The sequence below is a fragment of the Talpa occidentalis genome, unplaced genomic scaffold (assembly GCF_014898055.3).
Source record: "Talpa occidentalis isolate TD23 unplaced genomic scaffold, MPIMG_talOcc4v2.1 talOcc4.6, whole genome shotgun sequence".
NCBI classification, from domain to species: domain Eukaryota; kingdom Metazoa; phylum Chordata; class Mammalia; order Eulipotyphla; family Talpidae; genus Talpa; species Talpa occidentalis.
The window spans coordinates 23,307,712-23,327,853 of NW_023604972.1; the positions used below are offsets into that span (position 1 = coordinate 23,307,712).

The 20,142-nt window shown below is 38.6% G+C and overlaps 1 protein-coding gene and 1 long non-coding RNA gene across 7 annotated transcripts in view; one reads left to right on the top strand and one right to left on the bottom strand.

The window, feature by feature from the left end:
- Positions 1–5,413: 5,413 nt before the first annotated feature.
- On the bottom strand, positions 5,414–18,915 carry LOC119261057 (uncharacterized). The gene is made up of 3 exons (XR_005128896.2): positions 18,869–18,915; positions 13,609–13,770; positions 5,414–5,781 (listed from the first exon to the last, which is right to left on the bottom strand). It is a non-coding gene; the product is annotated as an uncharacterized LOC119261057 (long non-coding RNA).
- Positions 16,773–20,142, top strand: part of LIMCH1 (LIM and calponin homology domains 1) — a 79,381-nt gene continuing 76,011 nt past the window's right edge. For all 6 annotated transcript variants that reach the window (XM_037530275.2, XM_037530277.2, XM_037530279.2 and 3 more), the window contains exons 1-2: positions 16,773–17,071; positions 17,427–17,622. In XM_037530275.2, coding sequence (XP_037386172.1) covers positions 17,048–17,071; positions 17,427–17,622 — 220 coding nt within the window. In that variant the 5' untranslated portion in view covers positions 16,773–17,047. The remainder of the gene's footprint in view (positions 17,072–17,426; positions 17,623–20,142) is intronic.

Genomic DNA, 20,142 nt, shown 5'->3' on the forward strand with positions numbered 1-20,142 from the left:
CTGTGCCTCAGCTACCTTTCTGTAAAATAGAGACAATCACAGTGCTTACTGCCTGTGGTTTTTTTAGAATACAAGAACGATATGTATGTACACACTTAGAAAACACCAGGCGTGTCATAAATGTCGTGCACCTAAGCTGCAACTGTTTGCTAAAACACCCTGTTTAATTCACCAAAATGTTCTTCTGGTATCTAAAGCCTTCAGTGATCTTTAACCTACTTTCTTGATTTAAGACTGGTAAAGTTTTAAAAAGCAAATATTTAAAAAAAATATTTAGTTGTAAGTTGATTCTCATATTGGCAAAATATTTTCCCAGCATAACTTTATTGTAGCAACCTTGATATCAATATGTACTTATAATAGTAATAAATTAAGTACTGGCTTTAATTCCACCCCCACCTCCTTTTTTTTTCTAACCAAGCATTATGTTGCAACATACCAAACACCCATAGATGCTTCTCTCATGGGAACTGCTTCTTCCACTGACAGAAAGAAAAGCAAAGTTCCAAGGAGAAGGAGCTTTGGACTTTGCTGTCTCTGGGCAGTGGTGTGGCCCAATTCTGATGCCTGGACACTAAGTAAAGACAAGTTTTGTGAGACTGGGGTAGATCTGAAACTGGCAAGACCAGTGTGGTTGGCATAGCTACATTTGGTGCTAAGTAGATCTGTTTTTGTGATACCAAAATTAACTGAAAAGGTGATTGGAAATGAATCTAAAGCAATCAAATTAGAATAATTGAATTAGAAAAATTGAGACAAAAATCATGTTTTAAAGGAAAGATATATGTAAAATTGGATAATCATTGTGCAAGTAGAAAATCTCAATCCTTTTAAAACAACTCGATATATTTTCACCCACTTTTTTCTTCCCTTGCTCAAAGTTAACCAATGAAAAACACAGCAGAAGATGGTAAGACCCTGGACATGGAAGGGAAAATTCCAAAGAGAAATTTTGTAACTTAAACACATGCAAAGCTCTTGAAGAAGAGTCTGGCGGGATGTGGATGACATCAAGCTTTGGCCAGCTAGTTGTCAGTCCCCAAGCGGTCTGGTATGTGATGGCACAGGTCACATAGATGATGACACATCTTGCCTGCTGAAAGTATCCAGGTTGTTGGGAAAGAAGATACTCTGGAATGAGCCACCCAATATAGGGGGAAAGTGAGATTGTAGAGTCTCCACATTGTCTTCTTGTCTTCTGTCTTGTCCTTCACATTGTCTACCTCCTCAGACCTACAACAATTTGCTTGTGCTGCAGAGCTGGGCATTCATTTTTCGGATTATAGCCCATCTATGCCTTGCATAGCCTGCCTGCCGTGGCCGTCAAGCCACCTCTGATCACCAACTCCCTTTAGTGTGGGCCTCAGATTTGACACTTGAGCTCCTTAGAGATGCCATGTCGTCTTCTGCCTCCATCACTGGCTGGCTGTGTGAACTTGGATGAAGTGTTTGATTGGTCTGTTCCTTAATGCTCACCTGTGAAATGAGAATGTAGTACCAGCCTCCTAAGCTTATACAGGGATAAATGAGTTAATACATGTAAAGCTCTTCAAAGAATGCTTGGCGTATCACAAGGGCTGTAATAAAGGCTAGCATTTTATTGCTGTTGCTCTTGTTTCAAGCTAGGGTATATTACTTTTTTATTGCTGCATAAAAAGTTACTATAAACTTAGTGTCTTAAATCAACACCCATTTATTTATTATGTTAGTTTCTGTAGATCAGGAGTATGGACATGGCATGACTGGGTACTTTGCTTAGGATCTCATAGGACTGAAATCAAGGCATTGGAGGGATCCTGTCTAGCTTCTTCCAGGACTCCTCCGATTAGAACAAACCCAATCTTTTTTATTTTTAATTCACTAAGAACGACTGGTTAGTAACATAATCATAGAATGATAGCCCATCACATTCATATTCTTCTTGCATGCGAAAGACTCCCTTTGGTGCAGGGGATTCTACAAGGTGTGTACAACAGGGTGGGTATGCTTAAGTGTCATCTTGAAATCCTGCCTACACACTGAGTAATAGGGAAATGCTATCTTGTCTGTTCACTTTGTAGAATTGTACTTGAGTGAATATAGGATTTAGTAACCAGATTTTTGTAGCATCTTGCTTAGAGTGCTCAGATAGATTCACATTAATCTGGATCCTGGAACCAGCCTTTATTATTCTTCTATAGTTTTCGCTAGCTGATAGGGCTAATTAGCATTTCAGAAGTCTTAGGAAGAGAACAATTAGAGACTTGTAACTGGTGAACCAGCTGCTAATACCCTGGAGTTTCAAAAGGATGGCCTACAATTTACAATCCCTTCCCAAGCCATGTGGCTAGTAAGTCCTGACTGATGAAGACCAGAGCCTCCTCCTTCAGTGTCAGTTAGTTGTGCCTGTTACTCTGCCACTGCAAAGTGAATTTGTACCTGCTAGAGAATGTTTTCACTTTGAGGATGATCTTTTACATTATTTTCAGAAGGTTTTCTTTTCCCTTCCCAATTAAGTCCAGATATTTTCCTCATTTAATTCAAATTAGAGTACACACAAAGGTATTATCAACCAAAACTCACTGACAGAAGATGTATTTTAGAAAATCAATGAAAAAGATAAACTTAATGAAGATGAAACTTAAATAGTAAAACCTGTTTTTTAGTATCAATTTTGAACCACATTCTAGACAAAATGACATGTATAAAACTTTGAAGCAATAGGGGAAACCCATTGAGAACTATTCCCCCAAAAGATGCTAAGATTTGCTCTATGATATTTTACTTGAGCTTTTATATATATTTGTCGAGGTACAGCGGGAAAAAAGAATTTGGCGTGATGGAGGGTTTAGGAGTTTGAGGTATCTGCATATCCAGCATGTCCTAACAAAGTATGATTTTACCATCTATCCAATATGCTATTTAGACCTGGCTCTCATTGCCTTAATCACTAACATCCTTCCAGTAATTTGGACTATTAAGGAGGAGGTACTTGTTCATAAAGATAACATAAAGTAATGTAGACTTGGATTTCTTTTCCTCCTTCCAGGACAATATCATCTTATTCTTGAGAGGTTGTAAAGAGCTCGGCCTTAAAGAATCTCAACTTTTTGACCCCAGTGACCTACAGGATACGTCCAACAGAGTAACAGTCAAGTAAGTAATCCATGATTTATGTTTAAGGGAAACCCATTTATGGTTTGAGTTGCAGTTTTTTGATGATGTTGTAGGAGTGCCTAATACAATTAAAATGTGAAGGCAAAAATCAAGCTTTTGAAGCAAAACATGTTGGTCTTCCTTCCATGTACAGCTTTCATTCTGATAGAATGAAAATTTTTGCAATGCAAAAACCATGCCTATCGAGTTAGAATTTTAAAGAGACATAGAAAACTGTTAAGTGAAATTCAAGAGGGAGAGACAAGAGAGGAATTTGTACACAGTGTGTGTGTGTGTGTGTGTGTGTGTCTTAGAAAAAAGCTCTTATTGGCTCCAATTGGGCATTTGAATAGGTTCTTGGAAGACTGCAAACTAGGTAAACAGATCTGAACTCTGTTTATTATGCAGGAAGGGCAATAGATTATAGTGAAATCTCTTCTTCATTTACATTTGTAACTGTTTTCAGTAATCAGGCTCTTTGAAGGTGGACCATTAGTCATTTGGCTATTGTCAGCTGTGAGCCATGTTTGGGGCTAAAGAATTCTTGGGAAAAAGCATCATGTAAAAGGAAGGCAGTGTGCTTTTCCCTAAAGAAAGAGTTTGTGACCAGGGTGATGAGAAGAAAGGTCTTTATGGGAATAGAGATAATTTTCCTGTAGTTTGGAAGTCCTTTAGATCTACAAACTTCATTTAAAACATTTTCTACTGTAGTCAAACAGTATTTGGCATGAATATGCCTTAGTAATAAGCTGAACTAGGTGGAGGGAGTCTGTGAACAGGCTATACTTCTTTTGATCATATTTGGGTCATTTTATCTTGAAAGGACAGAAAAGAGGGAGAAGACAAAATTCAGACAAAAATCACCATTCGGTGATACTGATTTTTTTTTAATGATGAGGAAAAATAATTGGGAAAAATGGAAACTACTGAAAAAAATCAACTTAGGAGTTCATATTGGATTTTATGTTTCATGACTGGGAATGAGGGAGAGTCAACCATGATTGATGACCTAAAATCAGTTCTTTATTGTCAATGGGTCATTCTTTATTTCTCATGCAAATAAGGGCAAAAATAAAAGAAAAAAATGTTGATGTTTGAACATGGAAACCACTGAAGATCTCGTTCAAGTCATCACAGGCTCCATTAATTAGTATACCTAAAACTAGCCTCTATAAATCATTGTTTATTTTAGGAAATTATTTCACTGTGGTGACCACACCTGAAGGGAGAAATCTTATATTGTGTAAAAACAAACAAGGGTATAAAATAATGATATATCATTATTTAAAAAATGAAAGAAATTCAGTTCTTGTCTCATCTCACATTCACAGTTCCACCTGGGTGGCAAGTGACCAGGAACAATAGGGACTGTCGCACATTCTGGGTAATAATTACTAACACACATGACTTGGAGGGTGAAGGAAAGTTCACTTGACAGTGTTGACAGCTGTATTCTTTTTTTTTAAAGTGACTTCAACTCAATAAGTTACTAAGCCAGGGAGAGTCTCAGGTTGATTTGCTTTAGAAATTCGTATCTCCTATCACCTTCATGGTTTCTCTATGCCAAAATTGGGGCCTGAGGAAGTTGGGGGGTCTACCCATAGATCTGCCACTCCCTAGCTCTACAATCCCAGGCAGTCCTAGCTTCAGTAGGTCTCCAACTGTGTTCATCTACAAAACAGAGTTAGGCAGAATGTTCTCTCACATATAATTCTAGCAAAAGTTCAGCCAACTTCTAAGGAGACTTTAAGTCAAAGGCAGAAAAAGTACATTAAAGGGAAAATGACACCTATCAGACACAATCACTTCTAAATCCCTGTACCACCTTCTGCTTTCCTCTTCTTTTCTCGGTCCCTTCTCTTTATCTTTCTGCTTCTTTTCTCTATTTCTTCTCCCCTGTGCTTCCCTGCTCTTCTTTATATTGTCTTCCCAGCCTCTCCCTTTTGCATTTCTTCTCATTTTCTTCCCTTTTGTCCTTTATCGAGCATTATTATTTTCTTTGGCATTACTTCTCTATCACCTTCCCCCATGATGCTATCATTGTTCATTCATTCAACACATCTTTTTTAATTAATGAAGTACCATTGTTTTACATCTTTGTTAATATTTTGATGATGTTGGATTTCTCCCCATAATTGTGGTCACTGTAGCTCTCCTACCACCAAAGCACCCATAGTCCTCTGCCACAGTCTTTTGTTGGCTTATTTCACTTAGCATAATCCCTTCCAGCTCCATGTTGCTGCAAATGGCACGAGTTTATATTTTCTGATCACTGAGTTATATTTTCTGATTTTATTTTCTGATCACTGAGTATATATACCACATCTTGATCCACTCATCTTTGGGAGAGACACAGGTTGTTTTATGTATCAAGTATATCTCAACAAAAACCTCATGTCCCTAAACTGGCAGCCTCTCAGCTGAGGGCTGAGACATGGGTGGGAAGCAAAAAGCAACCATTTAGAGATCTGCAGGCATTCAGGAAGAGCAGGTGGAAAGACTGGGGAAGAGAAACAAACCTGATGTATAAAAAGAAAAAGGAGCAGATGTGGTAGACTTGCCATGAGCCAGGACAAGTGTGGTGAGGGAGTGTCCACAGCATTGTAGAATGAAGTACTTGGAAATATTACTTCACTGTATGAATACCTAGAAAAACAAAAAACTTATATTAAAATTACATAAATTCATTTAAGGCTCCTGCTTTCTAAAACCACTTCTAATTTTAAGGAGGAATGGAGTATGGAATGAGCTGTTTCACAGTGTCCTTATAGATGCTACTGGTTTAATTTAGCACTGGGTAGGGGACATTTATAACATCTGTAGATTTTATGGCTATGGCCAGTTAAAGTAGAAATGCTGTATTTCTCTACTTTACCCTCTGAGTGTTAGGCAGAACATTAACAGAGTTGGAGAACACCCCACTGACACCAATTAATAGCAGAAGTACTAAGATATAGGGGTAGATCCCACAGAGGAAATTTTGGTGCTTTTTTGAAATTATCTTTTATAAAGTCATTTTTAGTTTAGGCTTTACTATAGTACTGTAGGTAATTTTTCTTACTTTTTTTTTTTTTGGAGAAGTAACTTGAGTAGACTAGAAGGGAGCAAAGGGAAGAAAAACCTGGAAATAATTACAGCATGTATAATTTGTGAACTCTACCTGTAATGGGAGCCACATAACTTTGTTGGGAAATGAAAGCATAACCCAGAGGGTGTGCAGCAAGTGTGATTCCAGGAACACCGAACAACTGGATGAAAGTGAGGAAAGGCTTTGGATGGCACCTGAGTATGTCTCTGAAATATATGGAAGCATTTCCACATTACTGATTGTTATGTGAAGTCATTCAGCAAATATGTTGTGAGCTCCTACTGTGTGCCAAATTTGACTTTTAGAACTGCATCACAGTTTTAATCAATAAACAATAGAAGTCAATGCAGGAGAAGTTTTCGTGTTTCCTGTTCTTATTTTTCATTAAAATTTTAAGTCTTTTGTAGATTTGTTTTTGTTTTCATTTGGGGTTTTTGTTGATGTAAAATATACATATGTATGTATACATATATAAACCTTAGCAAATATTGAAGCAGATAATCACATCATTTTTTATATTAAAAGTGGGAAACACGAAAACGTTTTCTTAATCAAATCCAAACTAGACATAGGCTTCTGTCCATTCAAGTGCCTGTTGATGTCAGTGGGTTTATCTCCTTAGTATATATTTATTACATTGTTTTCTGTTCCCTGAAATCTTAATTGACTTAAAATTCTGCATCTATTCATTAATAGGTACTTTAGATCAGAATGTACAGCTGTGAAATAATTGGGGTCTAATACCAAAAGGAATTCTTGACTGGTTTATGCAGTAGACATATTCTTTCTCTACTCCTCTCCTCTCCTTCTGCCCCCAACTAAAGTTACTATAGGAAATAAAAACACAGTGTTTCTTTTTCCTAGTATTTATTTGTTGACATGTTAAAGAAACTTAGGGATAATTTGGGAGAAATTTTTATTTTTCACAATATGAATGTTTAGAAAGTACTACCAAGTAGCTTTTTTTGTTTATAGTTTGAGAATAAACATTTATGGGGAGATAATTTATAAAAAGAGCTATATATATATATATAATGTACATGTGTACATTTGAACATAACATGCATATTTTCCTGTTTATGGTTAATCCCCAACACTAAATTATGTCCACAGCAGAAAAGAACAAATATTTGGATAGTATTGCCTCTTGCACATATATTTTTCAGGTCTATTTAATTAAGTAAGGTTTCAGGCCTTTGATAAAAGTGCTTCTGTGAAGAAGAGATTTTGGAAGAGCAGTCAGATTTCAATTTGACAGTGGTCTGTAATCAAGGCAAGTTTTGCTTTAACAGTTATAGCTTTGAGGATACAAATATAAACAGTCCCAGTTTTAAATGGAATTCTTCATTTTCCAGATGTTACAAGGCTTTCTTCTTCTCATGGTGTACTGTAGAGCTCTAATCCCACCTTGTCCTTCTATATCTTGCTTGCTAAATAATGTCACTTAGTACCTAAAATCACAAATCATAGTTTGTTTGTTTTTTTAAAGATTTGTTTATTTATTTATACAAGCACTGGGTACAGTCAGAAGCGCGAGAGGGTAAGAGAATTCACCAGAGCCAGAGCGGGGAGCAGAGCAGGCAGACTGATGAAGTACACTGCCGAGGGGAGCAGCGGGCAGTGGGCAGCAGGAGAGGTCTGCGCGCCATGTGGGACCCTCACCCAGCGGCCGGGGATCGAACTGGTGCTGCAGAGGCTGCAGGCAGCTTTGCAACCCAGCGCTCAACTGCTGCACCACCGGGGAGGCCCACAAATCATAATTCTTAAAAACACAATAGTCTTCTGCTTTCATTGTCTTCACTAACTTCAAGTATATGTTAGAGGAGCTTAAGGGAAGATCATGTGAAGAAACTGCTCTCCTAATAAACTTTCTTTTCCTTTCTAGGAGCCTTGATTACACTCGGAAGCTGAGAAATGTAAGTGCTTTAACTTCATTTTCCAAACTTATTCCTTCTGACTTTCATGATTCACATGTAAAATTTAACTCCTAAATTCAATGTCTCTCATATGTCTTACTGGAAAGAGTCGTTCTTAGAAAACAAATATATATATGCCTCTGATAGAATAATTAATGACTGTGAAGAAATAAAAGTGGTAGCTTGGGAGGGTCTCTTTAATTAGATACGTGTTCAGCCCAGAAATAAACAAATGAAAACTTGTACTCTGTGGTTCGGTATTTTAAACACAAGATGATGTTTCTCAGCCCTCACATTAGCTCCTTTACAATTGTAGGCACAGATGGGAGAATCAAATTAAGCAGTGGGGCAAATAATTTTAGGGGCAAATCAGCATAACATGAAATGTTAACTGTTGTGGGCTACCCTCTTTGTCTTTTGTTTTCCTCTTAATCTTTCTAGTGTTTATTAGTACTTACCCAAATCAACTTTTTGAAATTAGTGGCTATTTTCAGAGGACAAGTTTTTTAAGGCCTTTTTTAAATTTAAATTGAGGATTTTAATAAATGGCTGTTGAACATTTATTAAATTTGAACATTGACTGTGACCTGCAACCTGATTATTTAAAATCCAGGATGTTATTAATATGGCTGGCATTCTCATGCTTATCTTCTTTTTCTTCCACTATAAAACCAAGAATACACACATTTTCATCATACAATTTTGAGAAATCTGAAAATCTCTCATTTAAAACACAGCACTGTTCTGTCTTCCCTTCTCCTATTACACTTTCAAGACAGCCTCATTCTTGGCATACATTCATCATTAAATGGTCCTAGTTAATGTCCTAACATTTGGAATTGTCTGTTCTCTGGAATGTATTTGTAAGCCATCAGTTGAAAAAAGACTTTCTGGAAATTTTGAAGGATTCCTCAAGTAACATTTTCCCACAGAGGTAGAAAATTAAATCACATCATAACACAGATACTCATAACCATATTTTGGGCCTGTTGCCATCTGGAATCCTATCACCTTGTCCAAAGCATTTTCTGGCCTAGTAAGCAAAGGGAGATGCAATAAGTACTTCCCAATCTGATTGAAACAATAAGACCAAATATGAAAGTAAAATAAAAGTCTTAGCTTTTCTATAGGCTTCTGGTCTCCATAACTCAGTTTTAAGGAGCTTGTCTGCAGCCAGTCCCTGCTAGATTTATGGGAGCATCAACATTAATAACATTTGCTTTTATGGACAGATGCTTTGTAAAAAGAGAGCCAAATTAATTTAGGACTGTAGCTTCAGACCATTGAATATTCATAGACATTCTTAAACTTCCAAGGTTGTTTAATTGGTAGCAACCTTTTCTAGGCTATTAATTTCCTGCCTCAGATTAATAGAAATCTAACTGTACCTCACAGCATGGTATCTTCAGATGGTATTCTTCATTACATTGCTTGCTGCTGATTTGAAATCAATATATTGTGTTGATCTGGTGCTAGGAACTGCTAATTAACCTTTATGGCATTTTTGGGAATTTGGTATTGCTCTTCACAGAAGCTCTGTGCCCAGAATTGGGAATTATAAGCCTGGAGCCCCTCTTTCAAAAGGAATTGACAATCTATTTCATTGCTCATTGAGTAAAGATTCCAAGGTTTTAGAAAATTTTTGCTTCCCAACTTTCAAACCTTCATTGCATGAAAATAATTTTGGAAAATATATTTTTTCTTCTTTCTTATAGATCAATATCTCACAATTGAACTTTTTCCAAAACCAGCATCTTATTTTAACTACTGAATCATGTTTGTGCTGACTGATAGAGCATTGGGTTCTAATTAAAATGATTTTATATTTAATGGATAACTCATGGGTGGTGGTTTTGGTAAATCAATGTTGCATATTCTTTCTTTCCTGTTTTTCTGTTAGTAGAACATTATTGATTTCTCATTTGAAAGTAATTCTTGAAGGAAAATTCTGTTCTGGGCATGGTTTTGCTTCACAGGTCTTAGTTACCATTTACTGGCTGGGAAAAGCAGCAAATAGCTGTGCATCCTACAGTGGAACAACGCTGAACCTGAAGGAGTTCGAAGGCTTGCTGGCTCAGATGAGAAAGGTAACTTGGCTTTGCTTTTTGTCACATTGATGTTTAGAGAAGTGATGAAAAAGCAACTTGCTTGTTTTTAAGATCATAACAAGTGGGCAGAAGGAGATAAACCGTGGGAAAAGGGACAATGGAATGGTAAAGAATAGAACTGGACTTTTAAAGATTTATTTTATTTATTTATGCATACAAGAGCTAGGATGTAGGCCAGAGGTGTGGCTGGGGGGTGAGAGGATTCACCAGAGACAGAGTGGGGAGCAGAACAGACAGATCTACTGAAATACACTGCTGAGGGGAGCAGCGGGGCGACAGGAGAAGTCTGCTACGCCATGTGAGTTAGCTCCCTGGCCGGGGATTGAACTCATGCTGCAGTGGCTGCCAATATCTTCATAGGGCTGAGACTTAACCCCTTGCGCCACCAGGGAACTTTTAGTGGGGAACTTAATGTAGTATGTTTACATGTTGATTCTCAACAGTGAATACCTGAGACTTACATGAGATAATGTGGCTTCCTTAAAAAAAAAATCACAATTTTGTAAGAATTACCCAAAGATGTCATGCACTCAAGGAAACGGGAAACAACCACTTGTCTTGCCAATGTCTTCACCTCATGTATCCCATGCCTAACTGAACTTATATGCCTTTTGGAGAATGGGAGATCTGATCCATATCCAACTTTCATTCCAAAAGAGCGAATTCAATCTGTTGGTAATGAGCTTTCTATGCCAAACTGCTCAGTGCTTGTTTTCTTGGGAGAATAATGCCTGACTTCAACAATACAGTATTATACATAAATGAAGACTTGCTTTGCACTTTTGTCTGAAAGGTCATTTTCCTTCCCTATCAGAGCCTTCTTGGTGTGGGTGAGGTAACATCAGCCAAGTTCTTGCCTGGGCATCCACCCTGGACAGGCTCTGAAAAATGAGAAGCATTCTTTTCTAAAATGTGCGTTTTATGGTCATTGTACTTGAGTGATCTGGAAATTTGGAAAATGTTTTTTACAATATTCGAAGCTTTGTTTATTTATTTGCTTATGGGGCAGACTGACCTAATGGGGGAATTTGTCAAAGCAACAGTAAGGTGTTCTCTGTATTCCTGCCTATGCATTGCTTTTATAAGATTGAGCAATCTACATTCCCTTATCTAAAGCACAGAGATGCCATACAACCCAGGAGATGCCCTACCCAACCAACCTTAGTGAAGTAGTAAGGCTCATTTTAATCACTAGAAATAATTGAGGCCTGGCTCTTCCGAATTTCTCAACTATGCAAATGAATATATTAATGAGACCTGACTGAGAGACATTTAGTGCTTTACAATTTTTCTTTTAATACTAAAAGAAGAATTTTCTCCAACCTTTAAATCATCTATTCTTCTTTCCTTAAATTAATGCTGATAGTCCTCATATTTCTTTACATTTGGCTAGCTAGTCTGGCTCATGTATTTATAAATAGCAAAGCTTTCATATTGGCTGTAAAGCAAAGAAAGTCCTTTAAGCAAAATTACTTTTAAAATAAAATTAACATACCCACTCTAATACAGCACATTATTTCTTCGTCTTTTATTTTTCCTTTAACTCTCTCTGTAGAGAAAAGCATAAAGGAACTTCTAGTTGGGATTTGTAAAATACAAATATTTCTTGTTTTTCTATTACTTGGAATTTGAATAATTATAGATGGGTATCTTTCTAAAGACTGTTTAAAAGGTCTGTCTTATAGTTCCTCTGCTGGAAGGTTCTCTTGGAATCTGATTTATTCTCATTATTGATAATTCTTACCACTGGTCCAGTTCCTCTGTGTCTGCACAGCTTTTAGTTACTCAATTCTCCTATTTTCCCATGCTATTTAAACTCAACTGCCTTAAAAAGATCTGTGGTTATGAATAGCTGTAAATTTTTTTTTAATGTACTCAATATCACAGGTCACAAGGGAGTCATTTGTATCACTGGAGAGAATATGGCTTAACTAAAATGGCCAGCTGTGGCATTGCCTTGTCACTATATAAAAAAAGAGAGTAATTGACCTGAACTTCACAGATCTGTCCAACACCTGAAAACATTAGCTTATCTTTAATATGTATTATTTCATTTTACCAGTTGGGTTTAGGTTCAGATAGAAAATACAATAAACTGTAACAGTGCCTTAAATAAGATTGAATCCTATTCATATAAATGAGATCTGGATGTGAGCAGTCCAGGCTGGTGGGTGTTCTTTGATTACCAGCATCCCATGCTCCTTCTATCTTTTTGTCCACTATCCATGGCCTGCCCTCTCACCTCCTTGTCCAATATAGCTGTACAAGCTTTAACCATCATGTCTACATTAGAATCAGGAACAAGGAAAGATGATGGGAAAGAAATACTTATGCCCTCCCTTTAAAACACACTTCAGGGGCCTCCCTGGTGGCATAGGGGTTGAGGGCTCAGCACTATTCAGCTAGCACCAGCCACTGCAGCATGAGTTTGATCCCTGGCCAAGGAGCTAACCCACATGGTGCAGCAGACCTCTCCTGTCTCGCCTGCTCTGCTCCTCTCAGCAGTGTATGTCAGTCAGTCTATCTGTTCTGCTCCCCACTGTGTCTCTGGTGAATCCTTTTACCCCTTGTCCTATACCCCAGTTCTTGTAAGCATAAATAAATAAATCTTTAAAAATACATAAATAAAATAAATAAATAAAAATAAACACACTTCAGGAAGGTCATATAACAACTCTTTGCTTACATTCTATTGACCTGAACTTGGTCCCACATCCATACCTCGCTGCACGGAAAGACTTGGGAAAGGTGGACTTTATTTCAGCTAAAAGTGGTATTTTTTTTTTTTACTGGAGAAGAAATGGAGAACAAATATTGAGAGAAACAATATAATCTCTTTCCCATACATATAGGCTGAAATGAATTTGAAATGAATTTTTTTTTCTTTCACAAGGAAGACTATTCAGAATTTTTAGATATTCATTTTTCTGGGGGGAAACATGCATAAAGATTTTCAACTTTAAATGCAATTTGTTAAGTTATATAATAAGAATAACAGTGTAGAGCCCTTAGCTTGCGTGTCCAATACATAGTAGGTATTCACAATAGGTTGCTATTGCTATAAACAAGAAAAGCAAGTGACCATGGCCTTTTGCTGAGCCTAGATATGTTAGGAAAGTTTCCCAAAGAAGGGGACACTTAAGCGGAACAAAAGGGAATTACTAGGAGAATACTGAGATTGAAGGAAAAAAACATGGGGAGTAAAAATCTCAGGGACTGGACCCAGAAAATCAATAGTCTAGGTTCTTCCTCTTCATATTTTTCTCTCATCTCTTCTTGCTCTCCTGAATTCACTCTCCCCTCCTACAGGCAAGAATTCCCTCAGAGCAGGAAACATGGCTAACACTATCCCCAGGATTACCTGCTTGTAGCTCTTTGCTCTGAAAAGGAAAAGAATGCTTTCTCCTGGGCCCAGCAGTAAAATCCTGAGGCCGCACTCTGATCCAGCGCTGGTCTATTCCTGAGCCAGCCATTGTGACAGTAGGCAGAGGCAGAGCGTACCATGGGAGTTAAAGGGTGTTACCTGAACAAAGGAATGAAAAAGATGGAGCATGACAAGCAAACAAATGCAAGGCCTGTGGCTAAAACAGCCACTTCCATCATCTTCTCACCCCTTGACCCGCCTCATTTGTTCATGATATGCATTCCCCTTTGTATTTATGCATAAGCTTTCCTGCTTATTTTTTGTCTTCTCTACTGGAGCATAAAGCCACTGAGGACTGGGGATTTACTGATTTTACAAAATTCTCTGACCCACTGCTATGTTGGTGCCCAGCGGTTAGCAGATGCTCAGTAAGTATCTGTGAGATGATTAACTTCCCTAACCAGAGTATAGCAAATGGAGATGGGTGATTAGGCTAAAAGAGTAGAACCCTAAAACACCGCAGAATAGGATTTAGTCACCATATAAATCACAAAGAAGCAGAAAATGTTGAGTGGTAAAACAGAGGCATCTGGAGTTTCTCAGATACCATAAGTCATCCACCAACCCTAGCTGGTTCTCATTATCTCTGACAAAGGGGGATAAGAAGAGAACAGATGAGTTAAATAATCCCAAAATGTAACAGGAGCTAGTAGTTCTCACTCCATGCATTAGCACACTCGTACTGGAACAACTAGCAATTAGCACAATGGACAGACTTGAGTCTTATCGCCCTGCCTGAGAGTTCTCGGTGGAAGACAGAATACTCCTGCTTCTAGATGCAAGCACAGACAACATAACCAGGCCCCCAGAAACTGTGCTAGCCTTTGTGTCGGTTTATATCTTCTGCTTTCCCCAAAAGCTTAACTTGACATGACTTGAGGAAATCCAATGAAATCATTCATTCAGCTGATGTCCAAATCTTTATTTCTGGCTAAAGAACCAGCCTCTTGCTTCACCATGAGGTTCCAAGACAAGTGACCAGCTTAGCCAAGGATGACCATGGGTGGCATGGTTTTCACTTTCAAGCTGGCTATCCGTTCAACTTCCAGTTCTTGCTTGATGGGAAGTTTTATTCTTGGCTTCTACACAGTGGTGAACTGAACAGCCACTCTGTTTGTCTTTCCCGTAACTAGCTCTAAGAAAGCAACGCACGATCCAAGAAACATGTTGACTTTCTCTTTCTTCCTTTCTGTTAGCCTGTGGTTTGTAAGGTAAGGGTGGGGAAGACAGTTGGGTCTTTGAGGGGAGGGGGCGTTTCTGGGGCTTTTGCAATGCTGCACCAACAGTTCATAAAATTGTGTCATTTCTAGATATGACCAGTAGCCCACTTTCCTGAGTATCTGTCCTCCCTGATGGGAAATTAGGCCCAAGGTATCTAGTTATGGCATATAAATGGATAGAAGAGTATCAGTGTGCATATAAGATTTTGTCCTTAACTGCATTTATATATTTTGTATGGTTTATATATTCTTTACATACAAAAATGAATATACAGTAGTAATTATAACTGTAGTTAACACTTGTAAGTATTTATGCTTCAAGCAGTTCTTTGAATGCTTTCTATATTTTAATATGCTTAATCTTCCCAGCAATCCTGTCAGGTAGATACTACCTCTAGCTCCATTTTACAGATGAGAAAATTGAGAGTTTGCCTAAGTTCCCATAGATGACAAGGAGTAGAGTCAGGATCTAATAAACCCAGTCAGTTGGGCTTCCTACACCATGTTCTTAACCTACCCTAAACTGCCCCTCTTTTGCAATTTTTATTTTTGATGATTTCATTATAAATAGCATTTAGCAAAGGGACATTATCCAGATTAGTATCACTCATGACACAGTGAGTGTCTAGTAGTTGGAAGAAATGATGCTGATGGTGGCTACCATAACTGCACCAAAGTTGTCAGGTTTCACAATTTGGGATTTGGAGACAGTCACGCCTTTGTGCTTGCTGTGTGACCCCAATCATGTTACATAACCTCTCTGATTGTTCACTTTTCTGTGAAATAGGAGCAGTGCTAACCACATCCTTAGAAAGTCGTGAGTTTAAATAATATCTCATACAAAAAGTATCAGGCATTATAGTAAATGTTCAATAAAAGTAGTTTCACTTTTGGGCCTTTTACCCTAATCTCAGTGGAGAAAAATCCTAGATAATTACTTGCATTTCCAAAGAAATTAAAAATATAAAACCATATCCAATTTAGAGCAATTTTTAGTTAGTCATAAGTTCTTCCTTTTCCAACTTCAGGCCTGGCTTTTGTTTGAGTCCTGGTTAACTCTTGACCTACAAATAAACTACCCTAATTTTCATAACTGGAATGTCTGCCACCCTCTGGAGAGTCCTGAGGGCTATTCTCACCAGGCCATTTGACATGTCTTCTTCAGGGGTGCTTAGTCAGGCCCTGGAGGTCGGGGGTATAGATTGCAGAGCACTCCTCTCAACCTTGCCTTTCTACTGTCTCCCTCTCCATTCTCCAGATGCAAAACCTGTGTGTGCCTTTTGAAATACAGCCACTCCATCCCCCAAATTGCCTCCCACAGGGAAGTGTGTCAGAGAATCTGGATATAATTGATAAAAGCAGCCCGCAAAGGCTCTTCCTACAAAGGCATTGTCTCCAGAGGGCATATTAGTCAGTTTAGACAGTTTCTAAAATTGTTAACATGAAGGGTATTTATTTATTTTTCCTTTCTATTGGAAACATGGAGGGGACCCTGCTGAGCACCCCAGGAAATCCACAGTGTGACATTCCAGTCTCCCCAGAGAACATGCCTCTCAGCCAGTGTCCTCCTGAGCCCTGATTTTCAGCGACCGTCTGGGGGGAGATTAAATTGAGGTTTATCTTTGAGTGACTGGGGTTATTTTTGTTTTCATCAGGCTGGACTATTGTCATTAATGCTAAGACACTGGCGGGAACAAGGCTTTTATTATAACGTGAGGGTGAGGATGGCTTTGACTGACCTTTCTTCTGCTGGAGTTTCAGTGTTTTAGTATGTGCTGCTTGTGCTGGAAAGAATTTATAATCACAGGCTGTCAAAGAGAGCCATTGTTCTCACTGCTCCGAACATGTGGGTCAGCCACAAGTGCTTTCAGCTCCCCCAGCGCCAAGAGCTGGCTGAGAGTGAGCCGTGCCTGGATTCTTCTGAGGCATCAGGAAAAGCATTTTGCATATTTTTCATTACTTCTTTTTTTTAGACTTTTTGCCTCAGAAAGACAGCTCCCTTTCAGAGCAGGAATTTCCCTTCAAGGTAGTAGGAGATGGAAGCACGCTGCTCCTGGGTTTTACGGAGCTGATTCAGCTGCGTGCATTTGTGAGCTCGCATCCACAGGAGCAATCACAGACTGTGAGGGATTCTGTCCCAGGACAGACATGCCGTTATGGATTCTGAAAGGCTGGTCAAGGTGAAGGTTTAGCTTTTCATTTTTGTTTTCATCTCTCACTGTATTCTTGAGAATCCAAACTTTACTATCTGTTATTTTTCATTCCCAAATTTTGCAGAGAATGAATTACTGGAGGAATTTTTTTTTAATGTGCGTGATTTCCTGATTGGGAAAGTTGCACAGGGAGGGTAGAAGCATGAAATGTTAACTTGTAGATGATAATTGAGCCAGTAACTGGTTACCATAACATTTCCATCCTGGGGGTAGGATGCAGAACTTTTTGGAGACTGCTGGAGTCGGGATTTCCTGAGAGTGGATGGAGTTTCTGCCTCTGCTGCTGTAATGTCTGAAATCCTTTCGATTTCTTTTTGCACAGGAGACTGATGATATTGACAGTCCTAAACGGAGTATTCGCGACAGTGGCTACATCGACTGCTGGGACTCAGAGCGCAGCGACTCCCTCTCTCCTCCACGACACGGCAGAGATGATTCCTTCGACAGCTTGGATTCCTTTGGCTCCCGTTCCCGGCAGACACCTTCTCCAGATGTAGTCCTCCGAGGGAGCAGCGATGGTAGGTTGAAGCCTTAACAAACTGCCTGTCTTAGAATTAAGCATTAACAAGGTTTTCCTTGTCACTGGCAGAGGGGTTGGCTCTAGGAAGACAGGCTCCCCATCCACCTTGCTGAAACCTGGTAGCTCTAAATGGTAGAAGAAAAATGTTTTTAATGTTGTTTTTTCATGGCCTTAAGCATTTTGATTGGCTTCGCCAGCAGTTTGTTTGAATGTTAGCCCCATGAATATCTCTCTACTGGAAAATGTGTTACATCATTCCTCCTTAGTCTCAGTAAATCAAGACACTGTGCAGACCATTAGCTCATAAAGTGTGTCAAAGGTTTATATTAGTTCATAAACTGCACTGAGTAGGAGGATGGGAAATGTTTGAGTATCACACTGTGGAAGTGAAAATGGATCAACTTCCAGCAAACCGGAAGCGCTCTATGTCCTATGTACTAATTAGCATGTTTGTGGCCATCTGTTTCGTGCTTAGGGCACCTGACATTCACGTGTGTCATGCAGGGGGCCATCAGTGGATACTGCATGTCCAGACTGTTTGGAGACTGGGTTCAGTATAAATCCTGTGGATTTTAGATCACCTGTAAGGAATGATTGTTTCTTTAAACAGTGTGTAGTCAGGCAGCCTAAGATAGATGTAATACATATATCCAGAAGCTGTTAACCTTACTTATATTGAACCTTTGTTCTTTTTAAGGGAAGATGGTTTGGCTCTGCACGTATAAACTTTCTAAAAGACACTATGGCTGGTGTGGAGCTTTTTGTTTATTTCCATTTTTGTTGAATGTATTATTCGATGGATAATATTTCTATAGTCTTCGGTCAGGTATCATAAGCATGGAACAGATGACCTGCTTGCTGAGATGAAAATGATCTTTTAAAAGAGCTCTTCCACCTATACAATTCTATGTATATTTGATGTCCAGAACTAATTAATACTCAATACTTAGTATCTCATCTAGACATTAGCACAGATCCTTGAGAAAACCTCACCTAGTCTTCCCACACAGATGAGGACACACCTTCTTGATCACATTTTACAGATAAACCTTAGGGAAGTTAAGTAATTATCCTAATATTGCAAGTGACAAAATTCACTGTCAGTAATTGGTGTAACAATGTTAACCTGAAAACGGTGAGTCTGTAACTTCTATCCTTATGCTTAACCTATCCACACTTCTTTGTCTTTGACTAATAGATATTTTAAAATTCTAGAATGACTTTTGTTTAGTACTTAAACTTACCAACAAATAAATTAGCCTGGAGGCCATGTAGTCTGTGACTCCTAAGGAATTCCACGGTGCATTGTGAGCTAATTGAGAAACACTTCTAAAATTTTATGACATCTTAAGTACCACCCACAGTATTAGAAGTTAAAATGCCAGTGCATTATCTACTTGAGATTTAACATAACCAAAAGATACATTTACTTTTATAAAAGGTATCTTCACCAGACTCTTTCATCCATATTGTTTTGATTGTTTTTTTAAAAAATTATTTCTTTCATCATGGCTTTTTTTTTTTTTTTTATATAGAGGCATGTTTTCTTTCTTTCTTTATTTATTTGTTTGTTTTTGTTTATACATGCACTGGGTACAGTCAGAAGCGCGGGAGGGTGAGAGAATTCACCAGAGCCAGAGCGGGGAGCAGAGCAGGCAGAAGGACCGAAGTACACTGCTGAGGGGAGCAGCGGGCGGCAGGAGAGGTCTGCGCGCCATGTGGGACCCTCCTCCGGTGGCCGGGGAGCAGCTGGGGATCGAACCGGCGCCGCAGAGGCCGCGGGCAGCTTCGCAACCCAGCGCTCAACCGCTGCGCCACCGGGGAGGCCCCATCATGGCTTTTTATAGCTGGAAATATCAGTCCTTTATTTTGTCACCAGTTTCCAGGGGTTCAGAGTTTATAATGAGCTACATCTTGAAGGGATTTAAGATGGTGATTACTAATATTGTACTAATATGTGCTGAGGCACAAATTTAGTTTGCAGTAATTAAGATTGATAAGCTGGAGTCTTTTATAAATGTTTTTCCATCTAAAGAATAACATGAAATTGAGCTTCACAAAACAGCATCTAGGAAAGAGCATCTTATGCACAGATCCCACCAATCAGCCCGATACCTTCAGGCTTATGTTTTTGTAAACTAATCAAGACCTAATGAGGTTTTTAAAGAAAAACAAATTTTTATCTACATAAGAAATGTAGCATAAATTCATCCAAATAGATGTTGGATTTCATTAGAAACTATGGTACAGTTTTTTAAATGATGCTAACCAAGAAGATTGCTCCTCCTCATAAACCCTTTCAAAGCTAGAACTTTTTAAAAGTCTTAAAATATACTTAAAGTATACTTCCTAATCCTATAATCAATAGGAAAAGTCTCACCATGAAATTCTCCAGCTCCATCTTGGGTCAATATGGAGAAGTTTATTAAAACTCACAGACCCATCTAGAGGGACAGTCAAGAGCCACACATATGCTTGGACATGAGAGCTGCCTGGGTGGGATGCTGTGGGTCCCCAG